The sequence below is a fragment of the Nuphar pumila genome, chromosome 2, assembly GCF_984573655.1.
Source record: "Nuphar pumila chromosome 2, dmNupPumi1.hap1.1, whole genome shotgun sequence".
Classification (NCBI taxonomy): domain Eukaryota; kingdom Viridiplantae; phylum Streptophyta; class Magnoliopsida; order Nymphaeales; family Nymphaeaceae; genus Nuphar; species Nuphar pumila.
Window position 1 is genome coordinate 74619330 of NC_143250.1, and position 23133 is coordinate 74642462.

The following is a 23133-nucleotide window of genomic DNA, read 5'->3' on the forward strand; positions in this document are numbered from 1 at the left end:
ATGACACAAGGCAAAAGGAACAAAATTTACCATGAGAAATAAACAAGAAAAAAGACAAAAAATGAAGTTAACCCACAGATTAGCATGAACACAACAATAATCCTTACGTTGGAAATGCATGCAACATAGTACAAAGGAAAGGCAGAAGATATGAATACCTAATCATGACGAAGAACAATATGAATTGCAAAAGAATACAAGAAAAGATGCCCCTAGAATATAGCAGCACAACAAGGATAGTAATACATACATCTCCTAATTCTAATGCAATATACGTGTAAAATGAGGCAACATATAGAAATAGGCCAACCTACTTTCATAATACTGATAGCATAAAAAAATAGTTTAAGTCCCTCTCGTTATGCCAGGTCATAACCTTCTATTATGCATTGTCATGTACGTGTCATGTTAGAATCTAGATTAATTGCCTTCTTTTACCATTCATCCTACATGTTTGAAAAATTGAGTTCAATTGTGAAAGATACTGCCCATTGAAAGGCTTCTCTCTCACTTAGGCAGTCCGTGTATCCTAAAAGAGGTGTTTTATGGTGCTCCTACAACTTCCATTAAGCATGGGACTTATGTGGGACAAAGTCAATTGTACCAGATCAACAAAAGAGATCAAGAGAGATGTACATAGTTTAAAGAGGGCTATTAAAAAGTTTTTGCAATCAAAGAGGGACAAGCTTTTCGTTTCTTTGGCATATTATTTTTGTAAGGTTTTTGGTGTTTTCCTTTATCAAAGGAATCTATATTATAGTACATCTGAAAGTAATTTGGGTATGCGAAAGGATTCAGGCATACACTTAATAATATCCCTTTATTTTCCTCCACGGACCTATCTTATTTCCAGCATCTCATACAAGAGCTCACAAGCTGTACAAACAAACTTGGCCGGGCCACCATTTGCTTTTCTAGCATGCAACATCTACAGCCTTCATCTCAGGCAGTTGAAAAATAATGTACAAGGTTTCTAACGTGAGTAAAAAATGTGCTGGATCTGATGTGAGTGCTAGTAAAGTAACTGCTTTTTTTATACTATTTATTCCCTGAAATTAAGTATCACGAAGCAAACGAACCCGATCTTGAATTAATTTTCTCTCCCAATCAGCAATGCCAGTAAAAGCATGTTCAGGAAGGCTCTCAACAGGCTCTTTCCAGGGACTATCCTTAGCTAGGTCATATGTAGCTCCACGAATTGCTTTCTTGCTAGGCCCACAAGGACGCTTGGAAACAAGTGCATCATATGCAGTATGCAGCTGTTCAGTGAATAAAAGATGAAAAGTGAAGCAATTCACTAACATGCTATAAAAAAGTGAATTATTCTATTACAAGTTCTCAACAAAAAAAAATCTTGCAAATAAAAAATGGCAATATAAATCCAATTAATTCTAGTCAAAAGTTGAGCTCTTAAAATGGTCATATCATCATGATCGTGAAGTAGATCATGAGTTCTGTAGCCACAATACAACACATTAAGACGCTGCATCCATGAATGCACACACATTGCAACCACACAAATGTGCAGTCATACATATGTATGTGTATGCATTTAGTGCAGTATTCGAGGATTACTTTAACAGTGAAATCTATAATATCCCTGCATTGTCTCGACTAGTTTTTGTAATTCCGAAAAAGGGGTTATGATGTACAGGCACACTTCTATTCTGTGGGATGTTGTGGGTACCATCAACCATTGAGTTCTCTGGTAAACTTTCTCACGTAATCAGCTGGTAGTTAGGCATGCATCATGCAAGGAACTTTCAGACAGATTTCAGAAATTTTTAGTACCTCTTAAATAAGGCACAAATCTTTTAAAGTCCGTATACAGCCAGATTTTTCCACATCTTTTGGTGATTTTCCTTCCAGCTCATTTATCCTGCTATGTTTTGGTGATTTCTCTTGTTTGAAACTGATTTTTTCCTGCTATGCTCCTCTTTTATTTCTTTTGACATCTAGAAGCTGTGTAACATGGGTGCTTCTAAGTCCTTGTATTGGTGTCGTACCCATACTGGTACTGGGCACCCCTGGGGTATAGATCAACTGGATTTTGAACTTAGTCTACCCATTACCTATATATTGTTAACCATTATTTGTTAGTTAACTATATGACTTTGATATGTTAAGATTTTTATGTCATGATTGTATGTCTATAACTCATATGTAGAGCATTTTGTAAAATGTAGGATAATCTTTTGTACCCATGTACCCATTTTTTTAGAAATTTCTGTCATACCCCTTTTACCCATGTTGTGGGTCATACCCGCACCCATGCGTATATGACAGTCTACAAGTTATCTGGAAAGTCTAGTTGAGGTCTACTAAGTCTCCACCAGTGTTCAGGGATTTCATGAGCGAAAAAAGGTAGGCTTTGAAAATCTGCACTACTTTCTTCATAGAGAAAACTGAGTTGCTACAAATCTTTCAAGTAAAACTACATGGATTGAATTGGCACATTGAACATTACCCAGTTATTAAAGTTTACACCAACCGTGCCTATGACTTATGGTAGTATACTTCTGATAGTATCAACTATGCGTCCATTGAAATCAGAGCATTAGGTAGATTCAGACTTTAAAGGGTGTACAAATGTATAGAAGATCTGCTACAGTGTGCAGCATTTATGCTGGAGATGCATTACATCCTCAGAACAAGGAACAGCAGTGAGCACAAACTCTCATTGAGGCCAATCAAAAGGGGTATTTTCTATTTGATAATATTGCCATAGTAACAGAAAGGCTCTCATTACATTAGAGCTTTCAGAATGATAATAACTTGAGAGTTTCATGATGCAACTCACCATTTAGAAATTGGCTACTGTTTTCACCAAGAATTCTTGGTTGAGAACATTTCACTTATAAAGCTGCTGCCCTGAGTCAACTTGTAGATTTCTTCACCTAGCTCTACCCAACTCTATCATCTCATTCCCTTCTTTTGAAAAATTGATGTTTTTCCTTGGTGCCTCTAAAGTTTGAGCAGGTTTGGAAGTAATACATTTTCATCTTTTATTTAAAAGGTTCAAAGGCATTTTTATCTTTTCCATTTAATATATTCGGCAGGCTATTACATGAGCATGGTTTAGTGCTCTCTCTCTCCATATATATATATATATATATATATATATATATATATATATATATATATATATATATATATATATATATATATATATATATATATATATATATATATATATAGTGTGCGTGTGTGTGTGTGTGTGTGTGGATTCCGAACCCCTCTAGTAAAAAACTCTAATTTTTTTATTTATGTTTTACACATCTCACCTTCAGTTTAGTAGAAACTGACCATTGGATCATGTTTTTCCGACGTGTATGTTGGATTTTTTGGGGGTTGACAAATCAATGGCCGACAATGACTGAACTCTCAACCCTCAGAAAATCATTTTTTTACATCAAAAAAATATGAACCAAGGGTTGATTCCTACTATTTTAACCGTGCATGGGGTTAGATTTAGTGAAAATGGCATCCCCTACTAGTTTCAACTAGGGGGTTTGGAACCCATGAGGGCAGACAATATTTTCTACCCTCGTGGATAAGGAACTCCCAAGTTGAAACTCATAGGAGGTTGTTTAAACAAACCAGATACCATGGATGTGTTCGGCATGATCTAAATGGAGGGATCAACCCTTGGATCATAATTTTTGGACGTAAATGTTAAATTATATATATATATATATAATTGTATTTTGTGTATGTAAACTGAAATACTCATCAAGGGTATTTCAGTCATTTCACCTATGTAATAGGTGTCAGTCCACTAGGGACTGACTCATCTTTTTCTTCTTTATTTTTCTATTTTTTTTCTTTTCTTTATGTAAGATATAGCTGTTGGAGCTGGTCCAACCAGTCCCAACAGCTATAAATATAGTCGTTGGGGCTGGTCCAATGGCTAGTTGGGCCAGCCCCCTCGTGTCTTGGAGTGCCTATTTAAAGGCACTCCCTCTCTTGTATTCTTCAATGCTTTCTTAAGCATTTTATAATCAAAGTTTATATTTTTTATATTTTGTGTTGGTCCTTTGTGGCTATTGTGTGCATATGCTGTGCTATTTGAGTTCATTCACATTTTGTGATTGTATTATCCCTTGGTAGATTAGCGTTTGTGCAATTCTTTTGTATTCTTGTTTAACCTTATTGGGTTCATTGGATCTCCAATATGTAACAGTTATAAGCTTAGTTGTCAAAGGCACTAGGCAGAGCTTAGGTGGTGAGCCCCTAAAAAGACTAGGCAAGGCCTAGGCGGTACCCCACAACAACAACAACTACGCCTTCATCCCAAAACAATTGGGGTCGGCGATATGAACCAACAAAGAAAATCATTATGGGTCTTCCACATGAATCCTTCTCCTCCATTCATTTCTATCCAATGCCATGTCCTCGGTGAGGTTCAAAGCATTCATATCCTTTCTTATCACCTCCATCCATGTCTTCCTAGGCCTACCCCGACCTCTTTTAACTAATATATTTTCCCATTTCTCCATCCTTCTAATTGGAGCATCATTAGGCCTTCGTCGAATATGTCCAAACCACCGTAAACGATTCTCTCTCATCTTATTTTCAATGGGTGCAACGCCTACCTTCTTACGTATCTCATCGTTTCGAATCTTATCTTTTATTGTATTTCCACACATCCATCTCAGCATACGCATCTCAGCTACACTCATTTTTTGAATATGATGTCTCTTGGCAGCCCAACATTTCGTACTATATAGTAAAGCGGGCCTAATAGTCGTCCTATAAAACTTTCCCTTCAACTGCAATGGCATTCTATGATCGCACAACACTCTAGTTGCACTCTTCCATTTCATCCACCCAACCTTTATCCTATGATTTACATCTCCATCAATTTCTCCATAGTTTTGAATGATAGATCCCAAATATTTGAAAGAATCATCCACCGGTATTTTGTGCTCACCAAGCTTCACTACACTCCCATCACTACTTCGTTGCTTACTAAATCGACATTCCATGTATTCTGTCTTACTCTTACTCAACTTAAAACCTTTTGCTTCCAATGTCTGTCTCCATAATTCTAACTTACTCAACTTAAAACCTCTTGCGTCGAAATCGGAGTTTGTATGAACTCAAAGCATGCCCGACAACACCAAAGGCAAAATCATAATTTTTAAAGTCTATTTTATGATTTTCGAACATGTAATTGCATTCGTATCAAAATTTCAAGAAGAACGGTGTTGATTTCGTTTAAAACTAAGTTGATATGAGTTTGAAGCACGCCCGACAATTCCTGGGGCATTGTAGTAATTTCATAAAAAATCGGGAATTGTTGTGACCTAAGGGTCATAGTCGTCTGAACCCCCGTTGACCAGTAGCCAACCCCTCGTGGATGTAGATGTCAGTCTATGTCACAGGGACTCTCCAACTAGGTGTTGCACCCGTGTCGCACCCGCACCCGCACCCGCACTAGATGCGGTCAACCTGACCCTGGGTGCACTCAACGCACCCAGGGTCATTTATGTCCAACTTTTGGACTATATATATATATATATAATTTTTTATATTTTTGTCGCACCCCTGCACCCAAGTTTTTTGAAAGTGCCGCACCCCCACACCCACACCCATGTGACATAGATGTTAGTTTTATTTTATAACATGACCCTCTTCGTAAAGTCTTTGCGGTTTTTAGAAAATATATATAAATAAATATATATGGACATAGTTCCCCTAACTAGACTAAGATCTAGTTAAAGAAACTACATCCGAAACAATTGGATCTGGATTGGATCCAATCAAGATCTAACCTAGATCCAAAGCCTCTTCCAAAACCGCACGTAGTTTTCTTCCCCATGTTTTGTATGATTTTTACAAATGTTAAATTTATTTCTTCCAAGTGTTTTGAAAACTCAGCCAAGTTCCCAGTTTTATTTTGCCAATTGTCAACACTTGGCCCCTCTCATTCGAACTCCACCTCTCTCCCTCTTGTGTTGGACGATCCCCACACATATGCTGCCACCTTCCCACCACCACCCCTCCCCTTTTGAAATCCCAAAACCGAGCTCCTCCCCTCTCTCTCTCCTCTCTTAAACTTTCTCTCTCTGCTTCTTATATATGTTGTTGCCCAATTATTTGTTTTAAAGGAATCTATTAATAGGTTGTGGTGTTCCCAATAGTTAGGTTGCCCATTCATCATTTTCTTTTTGTTTTCCTCCCATTCTTTCTTTGAAAAGTTTCATGTTAACGTCATCTTCATAGTGATAGTGATGACCATGGTTGATCGTCCATGTTGTATGGATCTTTTGTACAATGTAGGTTGCATGGTGGTCACGATTATGCATGTTGTGGTCTTAATAAGTTTCATTTATCTCATAGTTATTCAGTTCAGTATCGTGCCTTTATTCTGTAGTTGGTTCTTTTGAACAAAAAAAAAGTGCTTTGATTTGCCCATATTTTGCAGAGAAACACACTTCATTATCCTTTCTGTTTATGATTATACATGATGTCCAATTTCTATGACTTCAGCTTTTTATACCGATTGATCTTTCAGCTTTTGCTTGTCCTTTATCAGGAGCATTTCTGGTTCAATATTAGGAAAAATTACTTGCCATAAGAAAGAAACTTCTTGATTTATGTTTGCCTTTGTTCTCCTAAACTGCTATTCTTTCTTCCTTGTTTCAAATACCATCTTCTTTAAACAGGATTTTTCACTGATTTTCGCTTCTATTCATTATTGCAGTTGTCAGGAAAAATGTATCCTGACAACCAATATGTGAGGTATCTTCTTCTGGAAATATATTCTTCTGTTTGGGGACTTTCAAGGCCAGTGCTTTTCTAGTTGTTTTTTCATTCTCATCACCAATTATGAAACTATCCATAATCAAGTGACTGCCTACTTTTACCATTCCATAGTTTATTCTGTAGCTTGGGGCTTTACATATAAATTACTTCTCTAATTATGTTGAGATAACTTTCCTGTAGCCGTGAGTCTCATGTTTTTAAATGCATTCCACATTTTTCAAATTTGTGTTTTGGTACAAGTTGTGTTCATTTCATAATTCTGTTGTCTATATAACCTGCACAGAATCTCATCTGACAAATTGACTTGAGTTCCAACCTTTGATACCCTAGTCTTTAGTGTGTCAGTCTCTCTCTCCCCATCGACGCTCTTCTGCTTCTCTCAAATTTGTTGTGTAATATGCTTGACATCAACAATCACAACACTCCAACTCTTGAATTCTAGAAACTTCACCAACTTGCTCAGACCACCTTGCATTAATTTTTCAGACCAGCACTCTATTTACCCCTTTTCATGTACTCAAAACACTACAAAGGACATGTTCTGCATTCATTCCCTCAGCATTCATCAGGTTGATAACTTCAACATTCTTGGGCTGCAAAGTCTGTACCAACGTTCGCAGTTGTTTTTTCAATAATGCCCAGCAGATCTGCAATTGACGTCTCATGTGCTGTTACAGCAGATTGCATTTGAGTGGTTGATATTATCCCTAGGGTGATGTCCTTTGGTGTCTGATTTCTAACAAGCCGTGTGTCACCCACTATGCTACATACTGCATATCTGTCTTACATGCCTTGCTGCTACCATTTCCTCCTTGCCTAGCCCACCAACCGAACCCTACTCGGTTCGGTTTGGTTTTGGACCAGACTGCCACTTCAGCCACTGATGCCAAACCCAGCTGCACCGCCTAGCCCAAACCTCTCTCATTTACATGTTCCAATTCCACTCAGTTCCGCCGCCTTCATCGACAAACTTGCACGCGTTTTTGCGGTGACACAGAATCCAAGGCATTCACTAGGTCTCGCCCAAGTTCGAATTATCGCTAAGAGCGTGATCTACACCGCACATTTTGGAGGAAAATTTCCTCCGGTATTTTGGGGATTTTTCGCTTCTCTTCGAGTATCCGCACACATTCTGAGGTAGGGTCTCTTCCTACCAAATGCTTGTAAAATTATAATGTTTGACTTTATGATCGGTTTTATTAGATTAATGTACCGGTATGATCATTTTACAAGAAAATGAATCTTTTACAAATATTTGACGAGGGAAATAGATATTTTCAAGGAAATAAATATATTACAAGGGAAATGAATATTTTATGAATGGTTTACAAGGAAATAAATATTTTACGAAGAAAAGGTTATCTTGATATTCCCATATATGCGATATTACAAGGAAATATGTTCGCATGCAATGATTTGTACTTCGCATATGCTCACATGCATTAGTTTACGTAAAATTATTGTTCTCATGTATTGTTTCATGCTCGCATGCATTAGTTTACGTAAAATTATGGTTCGCATGTATTATTTTGTTCTCGCATACAATAGTTCATGTAAGATCAAGCATCGCATGTATTATTTTGTGCTCGCATGCAATAGTTTACGTAAGATCAAGCTTCGCATGCATTATTTTGTGCTAGCATGCAATAGTTTTCGTAAAATCAAGCTTTGATTGTGTCACTCTGTGCTCGCATGCAATAGTTTACGTAAGATCAAGCTTCGTATGTATCATTTTATGCTCGCATGCAATAATTTACGTAAGATCAAGCTTCGCACGTATTATTCTATGCTCGCATGCACATCTGCAATTGTTTTAGCCCGATAATAGAGTTAGGGGTTTGCAAAACCGTAAAAGCGACAAGTTATTCTGCCATAGAGTAATATTTTATATGAAATAAACATGTGCGGCTCGGAAGAGGCCAAGGAACTTTTTTGGTGCCCTAAGAGCACAAGGGGGTTTGACTGTCATTGTACTGTGAGACATCAAGACACGCTTGTACATTTTGAGCATAGCTTATGACTGTCATTGTCCTGTAAGACGTCAAGACATGATTATACATTTTGAGTATGGCTTATGACTGCCATTGTACTGTAAGACGTCAAGATACACTTGTACATTCTGAGTATGGATTTTGATTGTCATTGTACTGTAACATGTCAAGACACACTTATATATTCTGAGTATGGCTTTTCATTGACAATGTACTATGAGACGTCAAGATACGCTTGTACATTCTGAGTATGGCTTATAATTGTCATTGTACTATAAGACGTTAAGACACGCTTACATTCTGAGTATAGCTTATAACTGATATTCTACTATAAGACGTCAAGACACACTTGTGCATTCTAAGTATGGCTTATAATTGATATTGTACTATAAGATGTCAAGACACACTTGTACATTCTAAGTACATCAAGGCAAGCATGTACATTCTGAAGGTCAATACGAACCCTGAGGTGCCAAAGACACTATGTATCGATTAGAAACATGCCTACACACAGAAGATTTTAGAATCTACGTTACAAATATAGTGCTTGTATATACCAAGCCATCACTAAATGGGTTTGGTACACAAGACTATGATATGACCTTGAACAGGAACCTGGGTTATTGAACCATGTTTTGGCCTACAAGAGTAAGGCACATAAAATAATGATCCTTATAATAAATATAGCCCTTCTAACCCATTTTGTTTTGATCTCTACCTTGAAAAAGGTAGATGGTACAACCTCAAGTAATTTTGATATGTTTTTTGAAGCAAGGCGTCCCAATGGTCTGCACTCACTCATAGGTTTTGGAAGTCGGGGCTATCCACGTGTCCTAGGTGATAGATCACCAACTACTGCAGTAGTCTAGGATGCATCATATTTCTGTTTTGTCTTAGCGAAAACTTTCCCTGGTCACTGACCTTTCGCTTTGGGTCGGCTCAGTCAGGCACTCGAGTTAAAAATACCTGAGAATAATATATCCCCGGATGCTTCAGTTGTATGCAATGTTCTGCCACCCATGTACCAGGGTGGATAAATATTGAAACAAAGACCTCTGAATTACACAGTTTGAGATGAAAACATGCCTTGGAAAACAATTAAGTTTGTTTTTTTCTATATTTTGGTCTTACCTTACTATGGAATAGCTCTAGTCCTAGCTACGGATGAATTGTGCCATATGAGTTACACAATCATGCTTTCTGAGTGATTATGATAAAATCATGTTTTAACTTAATATCTGATGATGAACTATGATGTCTGAATGGTATGTATTGTGATAGCTGAATTTATGTATTAACATTCTATAATCATGTTTCCTTTCATTGACATCTGCATATTTGTTGATCATCTAAAATGTATAATCTAAATTCATTATTTGTGAACATCGTGTTGTAAATGTTAAATATTATGCTTTTACTTAGAATTGGTATGGAACATTACTAGGCTTTCACAAGTCTAACTATTTTTATGAGCAGATGATTACAGGTAAAGAATATGAGGCAGAGGTAAAGAATACGACGCAGAGTGGATGCGGGATGTTGTGGCGCTGTCAACGAGCCAATCATTTTCCTTTCTTGGGCACTGAATTTGGATAAACTATATTACTATGTTTTTAAATGAATAAAGTTATCCACTTTTAAATTCAGTATAATCATTTTGAGTGAAATGTAACCCACCTAAGGTTTTGAACCCAAAAATTAATAAGAAAAAGACTTTTGATGACGATTTTAATAAAGAAAGAAAAAGTTCTAAATTTTTACATATTTTTCCAAGGGTTAAAATCTCTCGGGGGTGTTACAATCATCCTTGTAGTGATCTATTCCTTTAGAGTTCCTCTACGTCTACTTCGGTGCCACCATATCTACTACGTCTCCTCTAGGTATGCTTTCTTGGATTCTTGACTCCGGTGTCTCCTTTCAGATGACTACATTAAAATCCCTCTTATCTGAATGTACAAAATCCTTGTATTTCTACTGCCGATGGAACTAATTTAGAAATTAAAAGTATTGGAACATTTTCAAACATTTTAAAAGATTTTCAAATCCCTAAAGTTAGAGTTCTAAAACTCAATTTAAATTTATTATCTATTTCTCAAATTTCGGATTATAGGTATGAGGTTTCCTTCTCATCAAAAAATTTGTTGGGTGCAAAATCACCAATCAAGGAAGCTGATTGGGGAAGGACATAAGAGGGAAAATCCTTAATACACGGATTTTTTTCATCTTCCCAAAAAATCATTTTGTAATTTTGTTAGGGAAAAAAGATATTTTTTTGTGACATCAAAGATTAAGTCATCCTAATATATCTACGTTAGTTATTTTTGCGTTTTTGAAAGACTTGTTCTAAAGAGTTCAAATGTAATGAATGTATTCTTGAAAAAAAGAAGAAAATTTCTTAGAACTTTTATCTCTACTGAACCTTTTGAAATTGTGCATTCAGATGTATGGGAACTAGCTTCAATCATGTCAAAAGAAGGGTTCTCCTATTATGTTATATTCGTTGATGATTATACTAGGTATACTTGGATCTATTTTCTTCAACAAAAATCTGATGTATTCTCATGTTTCAAAGAATTTCACAAAATTGTGCAAAATCAATTTCAAACTAATATTATCATTTTTCAATCGGACTCAGGGAGAGAATATTTGTCTAATGATTTCAAAAATTACTTGAAAGAAAGTGAGATTTCACATCAAAAATCTTGTCTAAATACCCCTCAACAAAATGGCTTAGCTGAGAGAAATCATCATCATATCATTGAAACTATGATTATTTCAAAAAAATGTTCCAAAAAGTTTTTGGGTTGAAGGTGCCTTACTCGTTTTATATCTTATCAACTGAATGCATTTATCTTCTTTACAAAACATATCCCCAATTAAAAAACTTTATCAAACTTCTCCAGTTTTAAGATTTCTAAGAATCTTTGGATGTAAATGTTTCGTACTTGTTGAAAAAATAGATAATTATCCCCCAAAAGTCATTAAATGTGTGTTTCTTGGTTATACCAATAACCAAAAAGGATATAGATGCTATGATAAGAAAAATGACAAATTATATGTTTCAAAAAATATTAACCTTCTTGAAAATAAAAATGGTTTTAATTTGACGATCTTGAGTATTCATTTTTTATTTGATTTATTACCAAAGAAGGCTTCAGATGAATTTATACATGTTGATAATGATCTTGATGATATGCATATTGATGACTCTGGGGTTTCTATGGAGGATACCCAAAATCATGATATTCAAAGCTATTGGAACTGTTAAACACCCTCCATGTGCACTTGATAGGTATTCTCAAAACCAAAATTTAGGAGAAACTAGTGTTAAGAAATCCAGTAGAACCTCTAGATATCTTGAACGATTTGTCATGAAAACTTTTCACCTAAACATAGAGCTTGTCTTATGAATATCCATTCCTTTTATGAACCATCAACCTACAATGAGGCTAAAGAAATTCTCGAATGAATTGATGCCATGAACCTAGAATTAGAAGCTCTTAAAAAATCCAAGACCTGGGAAATCCAACTATTACCTATAGGAAAAAAGACTATAGGACGTAGGTGGGTATATAAAGCTAAAACCAAAGAGGATGGATCATTAGAAAGATATAAGGCTGGGTTAGTGGTCAAAGGCTATTACCAAGAGTATGGAATCTATGAAAAAACTTTTTCTCTCGTAACTCGTATGACTAGTGTTAGAACACTAACTGCCTTAGCTTTCATTAGAAAATGGCCTATCAATCAACTTGTTGTCAAGAATACCTTTTTGAATGGAGACCTAAACAAAGTAGTATACATGGATCATCCTCTTAGTTTTGAAATTGAGAAGGGGAAAGTTCTTCTGTTAAGAAAAGTTTTATATGGGCTTAAGCATGCCCCAAAGCTTGGTAAGATAGGTTTAGCAAAGTTATGTTAAATCTGAGTTATAAATCTTGTTATACATTGCTCTTTTTGTCAAAGAGGTACTGACATTGTTATTCTTCTATTGTATGTTGATGATATGATCATTATAGGGAGTGACAAAAAGGGAATCAGGAAAATGAAAAATATTCTCAAAAAATATTTTGATATGTCTGACCTTGGTTTTCTAAGATATTTTTTAGGTATTGAAGTGGGTTATTCACCTAAAGGATATATCTTGTCTCAAATGAAGTTGGCGACAGATATTGTTGTCAAATCTGGAATTTCTGATGATAAAAAGGTGGACACGCCGGAAGTTGTAAATGCAAAATTAATATTGAAAGATGGAACTCTTAAAGATCCAACTCAATACCGGCAGTTGATTGGATCCTTAACCTACTTATCAATCACGAGACCAAAGATTGCTCATGCAGTACACTCGGCCAGTCAATTTCAGCATGCTCCATCTACGGTGCATATGAGTGTTGTTTTGCAAATTGTACGATATGTCAAAAGTTCTATAACTGAAAAGCTATTTTTATCCTTTTCTTCTTTAAATTTAATTGCTTATACTAATGCAGATTAGAGAAGTAATTATAATGATAGTCTTAATTATTGGATTTTATGTGTTTTTAGAGGACTCTCTTATATCTCGAAGGTGTAAGAAGCAGTAGAAGGTCTCTGTCATCCAATGAAGCTAAATATCGTGCTATGGTAACTATGGAGATTATTTTGTTAAGGAGTCTACTCAAAGATATGGGCTTAGTCATCTCTAGTTCTTCAAAAATGTATTGTGACAATAAAAGTGCAATCTACGTTGCAAGCAACCATACTTTCCACGAACGCACCAAGCATATAAAGATTGACTGTCACTATGTCTGAGAAGAATTTTTGCGAGGAACTATTGAATTGCCATACATGACTTCGGAATGTCAGCTGACGGATTTATTCATTAAAGCTTTGGCCTCACCTTGGTTTATATCCCTTCTTAGCAAACTTTCGATGATCACACCATAAGTTTGAGGAGAAGTGTTAAATTATACATATATACATAATTGTATTTTGTGTATGTAAACTGAAATACTCATTAAGGGTATTTCAGTCATGTCACCTATGTAATAGGTGTTAGTCCACTAGGGATTGACTCGTCTTTTTCTTCTTTAGTTTTCTATTTTTTTCTTTTTTGTGTAAGATATAGTTGTTGGAGCTGGTCCAACGGTTGGACCAATCCCAATGACTATAAATATAGTCGTTGGGGTTGGTCCAATGGCTAGTTGGGCCAGCCCCCTTGTGTCTTGGAGCTCTTGTATTCTTCAATGCTTTCTTAAGCATTTTATAATCAAAGTTTATATTTTTTATATTTTATGTTGGCCCTTTGTGGCAATTGTGTGCATGTGTTATGCTATTTGAGTTCATTCTCATTTTGTGATTGTATTGTCTCTTGGTGAATTAGTGCTTGTGTACTTTTATATTATTGTTGAACCTTATTGGGTTCTTTATAGGTTTTCACTAGGGGTTTCTTAAGCATATATATATATATAGTGATTGGTAGGTGCGCAACTACCAATGGACGCATATTGGCCGTCCATCGCAGCCTTGATGTACAGCCAGCAAAAAAACGCGAAAAATGCTGAAAACAGCATTTTTCTGGCTTTAGTGGTGGTTTTTTTTACCACCGCTAAAGGTCCCATTTTCTGCTGGGACCTTTAGTGTCAGTCAAAAACCGCCTTTAAAGGCACTAAAATGCACATTTTTTGTGTGTTTTAGCATTTTTTTAACCTTTTTGCGCTGGCAGTCCATCAAGGCCACAATGGACGGCCAACGTGAGTCTGATGGTAGTTGTGCACCTAAGGGTTGCACAGCTACCACTTTTTCTATATATATATATATATATATATATATAGATATATATATATATATCTAGGGAAACGTAAACCTACAAAATGGACACAGTGCTAAATGAAACATGCTAATGGATTTTCAGTGTTTTTTCGAAATTCTGGCCCCATAGATGTGTTCAGCATGATTGATTTACTAGAAATTGACACTTGAATCATGCACTTGGATAGAAAAATTGGTATTTGGAGCCTCAAAAATTTATGAAAATTGTAGGCCGTTGATTTTTGAAACCTTATAAAAACCTATCCATGCATTGGAATCAAATACTCCAAGAAGTGATTACTATAAAAACAAGCATATAGATAACATCTGTACGGTCAGAATTTCGAAAAAAAACACCAGATATCCAATAGCATGATTCATTTAGCACCGTGCCTATTTGTAGGTTTTCATTTCCCTTGCATGTAATATTTATTCATTCAAGTTGAGGATCCCAGTTTTTTTCCATATGGTTCAAGAGCTCCAATACTCAAAGAACTTTGAGCACATAAACTTGGCAGTGTTTCTGGTTATGGAAACAAACTCAACCATTTTTCAGACATTAGGGAAGAACTCAAATCATAAAATCAAAATAAGAATAACTAGATTAAGTTTGACTACACATGGCAGAAAAATAAGTATAAAGGATAGAGCTTACATCCATATCACAAAACCAAAATAAATATGAGATGGCAACAGCAGGAGCTCTCCCCAATCCTGCCGTACAATGCACATAAACTCTTCCCCTGCCATCTGAAATAGCAGACTCCAATGAAGAAACTGCTCTTGGCAACTCCTTTCTGAGTAAATCTTGATCAAAATCTCTCACCTAATACAAATTAACACAAAACATCTAGTCAGCGGTACATCAATGAATACAGCTCAACAGGAAGATTGAGTATTGTATCTAAGGAAAAGATCACATTTGAAAACTAGAATCCATGTATGACCAATTATGTAAAAATGTTTTCGGCTTTTGTTTCCAAGATCCAACCAAAATAAGTAACCATTTAAAGGACAACAAGCCTCTCATAGTATTAGTTCCTATGAATGATCAATCCTGAATATACATCTCTACAATTGTGAGCATCATAGAACATAAAAGAAGGTGATCTGGCAATGGCGCATGTGTTTTTCAGACATACATGTCAAGGCCGAAAAATGACATGGCAGCATTGCCAGCATGGTTCAAAGCATATTGCTGATTTTAATATATGTCAAGGCCGAAAATTGACATGGCAGCATTGCCAGCATGGATCAAAGCATATTGCTGGTTTTAATACATGTCAAGGCTAAAAAATGACATGGCAGCATTGCCAGCATGGATCAAAGCATATTGTTGATCTTAATTAGTGACTATGGAGAAGAAAAATGAAGCTTATGAACCAATCTCTCATTAGTAAATGGTGGTAGCTTTTGTTCCACAAGGACCAACGGTGGGCCAAATTAGTTAAGGTGACATATGGAGTTTACTGGTATGCCACTTAATATTTATTTTGGGGATGCCGGGTATCGCACCCACTTAATATTTATTTTTGGATGCTGGGTATCGCACCCACTTCATATTTATTTTTGGGATGTTGTGTATCGCCCCCACTTGATATTTATTTTTCAAGATGTCGAGTATCGCATCCACTTGATATTTATTTTTGGGATGTCGGGTATCACACCCACTTAATATTTATTTTTGGATGTTGGGTGTCGCACCCACTTCACATTTATTTTTGGGACGTTGTGTATCGCCCCCCCTTGATATTTATTTTTCAGGATGTCATGTATCGCACCCACTTGCATATTTATGGAAATCATGTGAAGCCTGATAGTGTATAGTTCCAACATGATGAAATCATGTAGAGACTGAATCGAGGCATGGTGGAACCAAATAGGATAAATCGCGACATGACTCACTCATGTGAAACCTGATAGTATATATTGTGGCATGGTAGAATCATAAGTAGTCGGATGTTATGATATCCTTGTGTAATACCGAGAACCTAGAAATATGGCTAGGTACACCGCCTGTGATATAAATTGTATCATTTTGGAGAATTCATGCTGAATTGTAGGAAGAATTTATTTTTAATAAGTAGTGATCTTTGATGTTAAATTATTCGATCAGAGTGGGCAGTGGAAGCATGTTGAGCTATGTTATGGTTTGTATTTTGGTAGTTCTTTGATTTGATGGTCCGATATGATCAAATTTCGAGACAAATTTTTTTTTAGAGGGGTAGGATGTAATAACCAATACTTTTTGATAATTTTGGTCGATGTCTTTAATTCATTATGACTATTCAGGGATGATATTTTTACGTAATGAGAACAACTATGGCTCATAAGTAGGGAATTAATGCATACCACTATCAAGTTCTGTGTTCAGATAATCAGTTTAATACACCCCCATTATTTGACTAATTATCTTAGCATGCACAGTCTCATTGTAACTCAAACTACATGTTCTTTTATTGGACAAAACGGTATCATTGAGAGATAATGTTTTTTAATGTACTTGTTGCTTGGGATCAATGTCCCTCAGTATTATTGGTCAAAAGCTCCTTCCTACTACCAACATTCTTATAAAATGCCTGTGATGCTCTCCATGGTAAATCTCCATTTCAAATTTGAATCGAAGTATATATTTCTACTAAAACATTTGGCCATGTTCAGTTAGTTCTAATATGAGTGTTTATCTTATGTTAAAATGCAACCAATATGATATGTATGGCACTGTACGATGCAATACTTATAGCAACGCATCTAAGTATACCCTACTGTCCTAGGGAATTTGCCTTCATTCAATGCTCTAATGCAAGCTCTAAATATTGCAATAATTGTATTTTTTTAAGACAAATTCAAGACGGGTTTTCGATTGAGGTAACAAGGCAAAGGGCTTTATAAGATATTAAGATCAATCAACCCCAAGTAATGACATCAGGATAAGACTTTATTTTGGTTTTCATAATTAAAGACACTACATTATCGCATTTTAGAAAATGATATTTTCCTTTAAGACACAAATCTTCTTTCGTAATATCAAACAAAAAAAAGTAACATAATTTTGTAATTGATGTTTGTTGTAAGATGTCTAATGAGTGGTGGAAGAGTACTTTGGTGCCTCTATATAAGAATAAGGGTGATATACAATATTGCACAAACTATCGTGGTATAAAACTCATGAGTCACACTATGAAACTTTGAGAGAGGGTGATTGAGTACAGGTTGAGGAAGGTTGTCATGATATCAGAGAATCAATTTGGTTTTATGCCTAGAAGATCAACTATGGAAGCTATACATCTTCTTACACAACTTATTGAAAGATATAGAGAGAGGAACAAAGATTTGCATATGGTTTTTATTGATTTGGAGAAGGCATACGATAGACAATGATGAAGATAAAATTCCACTAGAGGGGGGGTGAATAGTGAAATATGATAATGATCGATAGAATAAAAAATTAAGCAATAAGGCACAACACATAAAACACAGAATTTATACTGGTTCGGTCAGTATCCAGACCTACATCCAGTCCCCAAGCAAACCACTTGAGCTTTCCACTATAACATCCGAGTCACCGGATAAATAGTACAACACCCTCTTCCCCAGAGGTCTTCTTCTCTCAACAGAGAAGGGGCACACCCTCTTCCCAAGAGGTCTTCTTCTCTCAACAGAGAAGGGCAACACCCTCTTTCACAGAGGTCTACTTCTTTCAACAAAGAAGGAATACAGTGAATAACAGAGTTACAATACTTCCTATAAGAACCTTCAGAATGATATGAATGCACAAATGAAGAATTCTCAGAATGTTCTGTTTGTCACTCAGAGGATACTCTTTGTCAAAGAGCTGGACTTGACTTTTTCTCTTTTCTTTCTTTCCTTTTTCTCTTTCTTTTTCAAGGCACTCTTTTCAAATATCGAATAGAAATTTTTCTCGTTGTAAGCTCACACGTCTATTCCATTCCATGTTTGAATAGTTTATTTGAGTGTGTTTATATAGCTTTTAAAAAGTAGTCGTTACATTTTTGGAATTGTAACTTTTTGAAATATGAAATGTTATGTCATTTCAAAAAATATCTTTTAGATAAATTCGAGAATACCTTTTTCCATAAAAGTAGAATAGAGGGTACACTAGTCGTTGTAATATTTTAGGTAATACATATTTTATGTAAAAAGTCTATTTCTTACAATAGTACATTGAACGTTGGGTTGTAGTTTTGTCTTTATTCTAATTAATGATTTGAGGTACATTAGTACTTCTTTGCTTTAAATGAGTGTAAGTACAATTAGTGCTTTGAGATATTTATTTGTACATAGTCATGTCAAGTGTTTTCTTTATGTTGTGTATTTCAAAGTCTCCAGAGAGGAGGACCAAAAGAAGGTCGACATTCTTTGAGAAGGATATTAACAAGGATTTGTTACAGGAGGCATTTAATGCTTTGTAAAGAGAATGATGACTTCAAGTAAGTCGACATTCTATGGTTATGAAAAAAAGTAACTAGAGTCCTTTCAAAAACATATTTTATTTGTTTTTCTTTTGTGTAGCCGATTTATGTTTTTGTCTTCTTCTTATATTAAAAAACATTTCTTTAAAGAAGATAACTAAAGTCTTGTTAAAACATATTTTATTTGTTTTTCTTTTGTAGTCGATTTTATGTTTTTGTCTTCTTCTTATATTAAAAATATTTCTAGAGTCTTTTCAAAAAATATTATATTTGTTTTCTCCATGTAGCCGATTTTATGTTTTTGTCTTTTTCCTACATTCCTTTTCATGTTGTCTTGTATATAGTGTAAGGTACAATTATTACATGACAAAATGTCTTTTTCATAAAAGGTTGTAAGAAGGTACAATTATTATATGACAAAATATCTTTTTCATAAAAGGTTGTAAGAAGGTACAATTATTGGTTTTCAAAAAGGAGCTTTTTGAAACTATCGTATACTTTTATGATATAGTGTTTATGAATGAGTATGTAATATGCAATATGCAAGTTCCTGAAGGTTCTGTTACATATGACTCTAAAGAAGAAAAAAAAACTTCATCTTGAGGTAGCCGATCTCTTCATTTGAACTTTAGGAATGCATGGCTCATCAAGCTTTTTCTTCGAGTATGATTGCACCATAGTTGTACTTGAACAGGAAGTCTCCATCCTTATTGGGTGAGATATCCTTGCATCAAATACTCGTTAGATTTATGGCAAAACATATTCAGTCATAATATAACATTATTTCAAGAGGACATATTATCATATCATATAAAATCAAATGAGACAGTGTATCATATTATGTGACATCAAAACCGAGTTTCTCAACATTCTCCCCCTTTTTGATGATGACAAAATATGCTCCCCCTGTCAAAAAGACATTATGCATAGAAATAATAATATGAAAAAAAATGAAATAATGTTTAAAGAGAGAATATTTCTCCAATAATGGAGACAGGTTTTCTCCCCCTTTGTCATGGACAAAAAGGAAGGGATCAGAGTAAAAGAGTTATTACAGACCAAATATTACAGTCCAAAAGTAAAAAATTATTACAGATAAAAAATGAGTTTATCACAGACAAAGAGTTTTAGTCAGAGTCAGTGGGATTGAGCTTGCGGCGGCGGCGACTTGAATCTTGACCCATTGTCAAGGAGTTAAAGGCCGGTTGAAGAGAGGCTTGATTCCTGAGAAGTAGAGCCTGTGTATTTTGGATGTCGACGAGGGTAGAGAAGATGTTGTGGTCAGAGCTTGCTGGGGGATCGGCTTCACTGGTGCTTTCATCGTCAGAGTGGTCTCGAGGGGACCCTTCCTCAGGGAGGTATGAGTCATCGAATGCATGAACAGACCGGTGAACGATGTCTTGGAGGAGAGGCACTTGGAAGTGCTGAAGAATATGGGTGATGAAGTACCCGAAGGGAAGAGAGTGGAAGGTCCGAAAATTGATCATGTTATTGAAAATGATACTGGACCAGTTGATGGGAAAGTTGCAGAAGATTGCATATAGGAGAAGTGAGATTTCGTTTGCCACGAAACCCTTGGAAGGAAGCTTTGGAAAGACGTTGGATGAGAGGATGTGTCAGAGCATTAGAGCATGAGGTTTCAGATTGCTCGTATGCCATGGAAAATGGGTGCAGCGAGTGGAGAGAAGGACTTTCTTAAACACAGTTCGATCTATCGGAACTATGTTAGGAAGCTCAAAGTCATAGGAAGAAAGGTTTAGAATGCAGCCTAGTTGAGAGATATTGAAGGAGATGAGTTTTCCATGTACCATGGATGTAATGGTGGTGTGGTCACGGTCTTCAGAGAGGTTGGTATAGAAAATTTTGATAAGATGAGGATAGTAGGTCATGGAGTTAGTCGTTCCTAAGATGGGAACAAAATCTTGAAGAGAGGTATGGAGGTCAAGGGATGTGAAGGCGTCGAAGTTTACTAGTTTGACAGTTTGAATTGGCAAGGTGCTAATGTACTGAAAGTGTTGAACAAGGTTTGGGTAACGTAGATCTGCGGAGGTGATCACATTGGTGGAGGAGGAAGCCATTATCGAATGTCTTGAAAATAAAGCACTAGGAGAGAGTGGAGCTTGAAATGAGAGAGAGTTTGTATGAGGATAGAGAATTTCGAATGGAACGGTGAGAGATGAACCAATTGATTAAATAGAAAGAAGAATATAATTGTTGATATGAAATGAATGACATAGGAAGTGGGTGATTTTTAGATTTTAGTTGAAAGAGGAAATCCGTGAGGTGTGAATTAAGAGGCTTGTGAATGACAAATCAAATCAATTTTTAGAAGATAGTGTATTATATTTGAGAAGAAGTCAAGGAGGACATGGTTTCGAATTATTCTTTTATATAAGAAAGAATTATCATGTGAGAGTGTTATCAAATTGTGAGTTTGTGTCATGTATGGAGTGACTTGATGTGTGATAAAGCCAAAGGAGTGAATTTTTCTATGGTGTTTAAAGATTTTCGAGAGATGAGGTGAAATAATGGCCTAATAAAAACAAATATCCTTTTATAAGATGTTTTTATTTTATGGAGAGTATACGTGAAGAATGTGTTTGGAATAAGACAAATAGAGATGTGTGAGTGACATAAGATGAAGTTTTTCTTGAGGAAGTTTTTAATGAGTCTTGCTTGGAGAGAAAGATATACAATATGAAAAAGGTCATGATTGCTAAAGACGATAATTGATTGTACATAGGCTATGATATAGTAGATGATATAGTAAAAAATTAGCAACAAAAATAGTAGATGATAAGTTGTATATTTTACGTGAAATGTAGCAACAAAAAGATCGATGGATAAATAATCAAATTTTGACCCAAGTTTTAGAGAAGTATATTGAAAGGACAAAGAAAGAGATATATCATTTGAATATGAGGAATATACTATTTTGTTGAAGATCGACTAGCCTATCGTGAGAGAGAGGAGTGATAATGATGGAAAGAAGAAGATATTGTGATTAGACATAAAGTTGTTTTGAGAGAAACAATGAGAAACTCGTGAAGAGAGATAGAGAGAGAGAGAAGAAAAAAAAGTGAGCAATGATGGCCTACTAAAATAAGAAACAAGTGGGTGTTATTAAAATATAGTGCATGGGTTGAAGTGTAGAAGATTGTTATTCGTATGAGGGGTTTTCACAAGAGGACAAAAGGTGATGAAAGGATGTTATGAGATGAGTGATATGAAAGAGTGTCATAATACTTATATTTAAAGAAGGTAGTACTCATGGGTATGCGTGGAGGAGGATAGGACAAAGTGTGATTATTAATGTGTACTTGAAAGGTGACAAAATGAAAGACATAAAGAATGTGTTGTTATTCATAGAAGTTTTGGTTTGAGGAACAAGGTTTTGAAGGAATTCGATTGAAGGAGTTCATAGTTTCTTTAGGAAAATAGTAAAGGAGTCAAAGTTATGAATGGAGATTCAAATCGTATGTGTGAGAAAAAATAACTAAAGTAACTATATAGTAAAGAGAAAGTCAAGTTATGAGAAACAATAATTATGAAAGTGATGTAAAAGATGATATGACAAGAGGTAGAATGTACTTTGACATGAAGTTTCAACTTTTTAAGGCAATTTGTGGTATTCGAGACCCTTAGAAATGATTCTTTTGTAAACCAAAAAAAACGTGAAAGGAAGACACGATTATTAAAATTTTTAAAGATCTTTTATTATCCTTATTAAGATGAATTTAGTAAATATTATGAACTCGAGTGAACTTAATATTTTAGTTTTATATATCATTCAATTTACATATACCTAGCTCTCTTCTTATTCTTATAAAATCTTCATTTTTTAAAGGTTTAGTAAAGATGTCTGCTAGTTGTTTATCTGTGGGTATAAATTCTAGTTTAATTATATTATTTAAGACCTGTTCTCTTAGAAAGTGATGTCTAATTTGAATGTGTTTAGTTCGAGAATGTAAAACAGGATTTTTGGAAAGGTTTATAGCACTTGTGTTATCACATAAAATAGTTGTATTTTCGAATTTTAAACCAAAATCTTTCAAAGTTTGTTTCATCCAGATGACTTGTGTACAGGCTAGGCTAGCAGCAATGTATTCGGCTTTAGTAGTTGATAAGGATACACAGTTTTGTTTCTTACTGAA

At 35.3% G+C, this 23133-nt stretch overlaps 1 protein-coding gene across 1 annotated transcript in view; it reads right to left on the reverse strand.

Annotated features, from left to right (window-relative positions):
* Window positions 1-801: 801 nt before the first annotated feature.
* Window positions 802-23133, reverse strand: part of LSF2 (dual specificity protein phosphatase (DsPTP1) family protein) — a 42866-nt gene continuing 20534 nt past the window's right edge. Inside the window, exons 3-4 of the mRNA XM_089995996.1 lie at window positions 15202-15372; window positions 802-1259 (exon numbers count right to left, since the gene is read on the reverse strand). Coding sequence (XP_089852122.1) covers window positions 1056-1259; window positions 15202-15372 — 375 coding nt within the window. The 3' untranslated portion in view covers window positions 802-1055. The remainder of the gene's footprint in view (window positions 1260-15201; window positions 15373-23133) is intronic.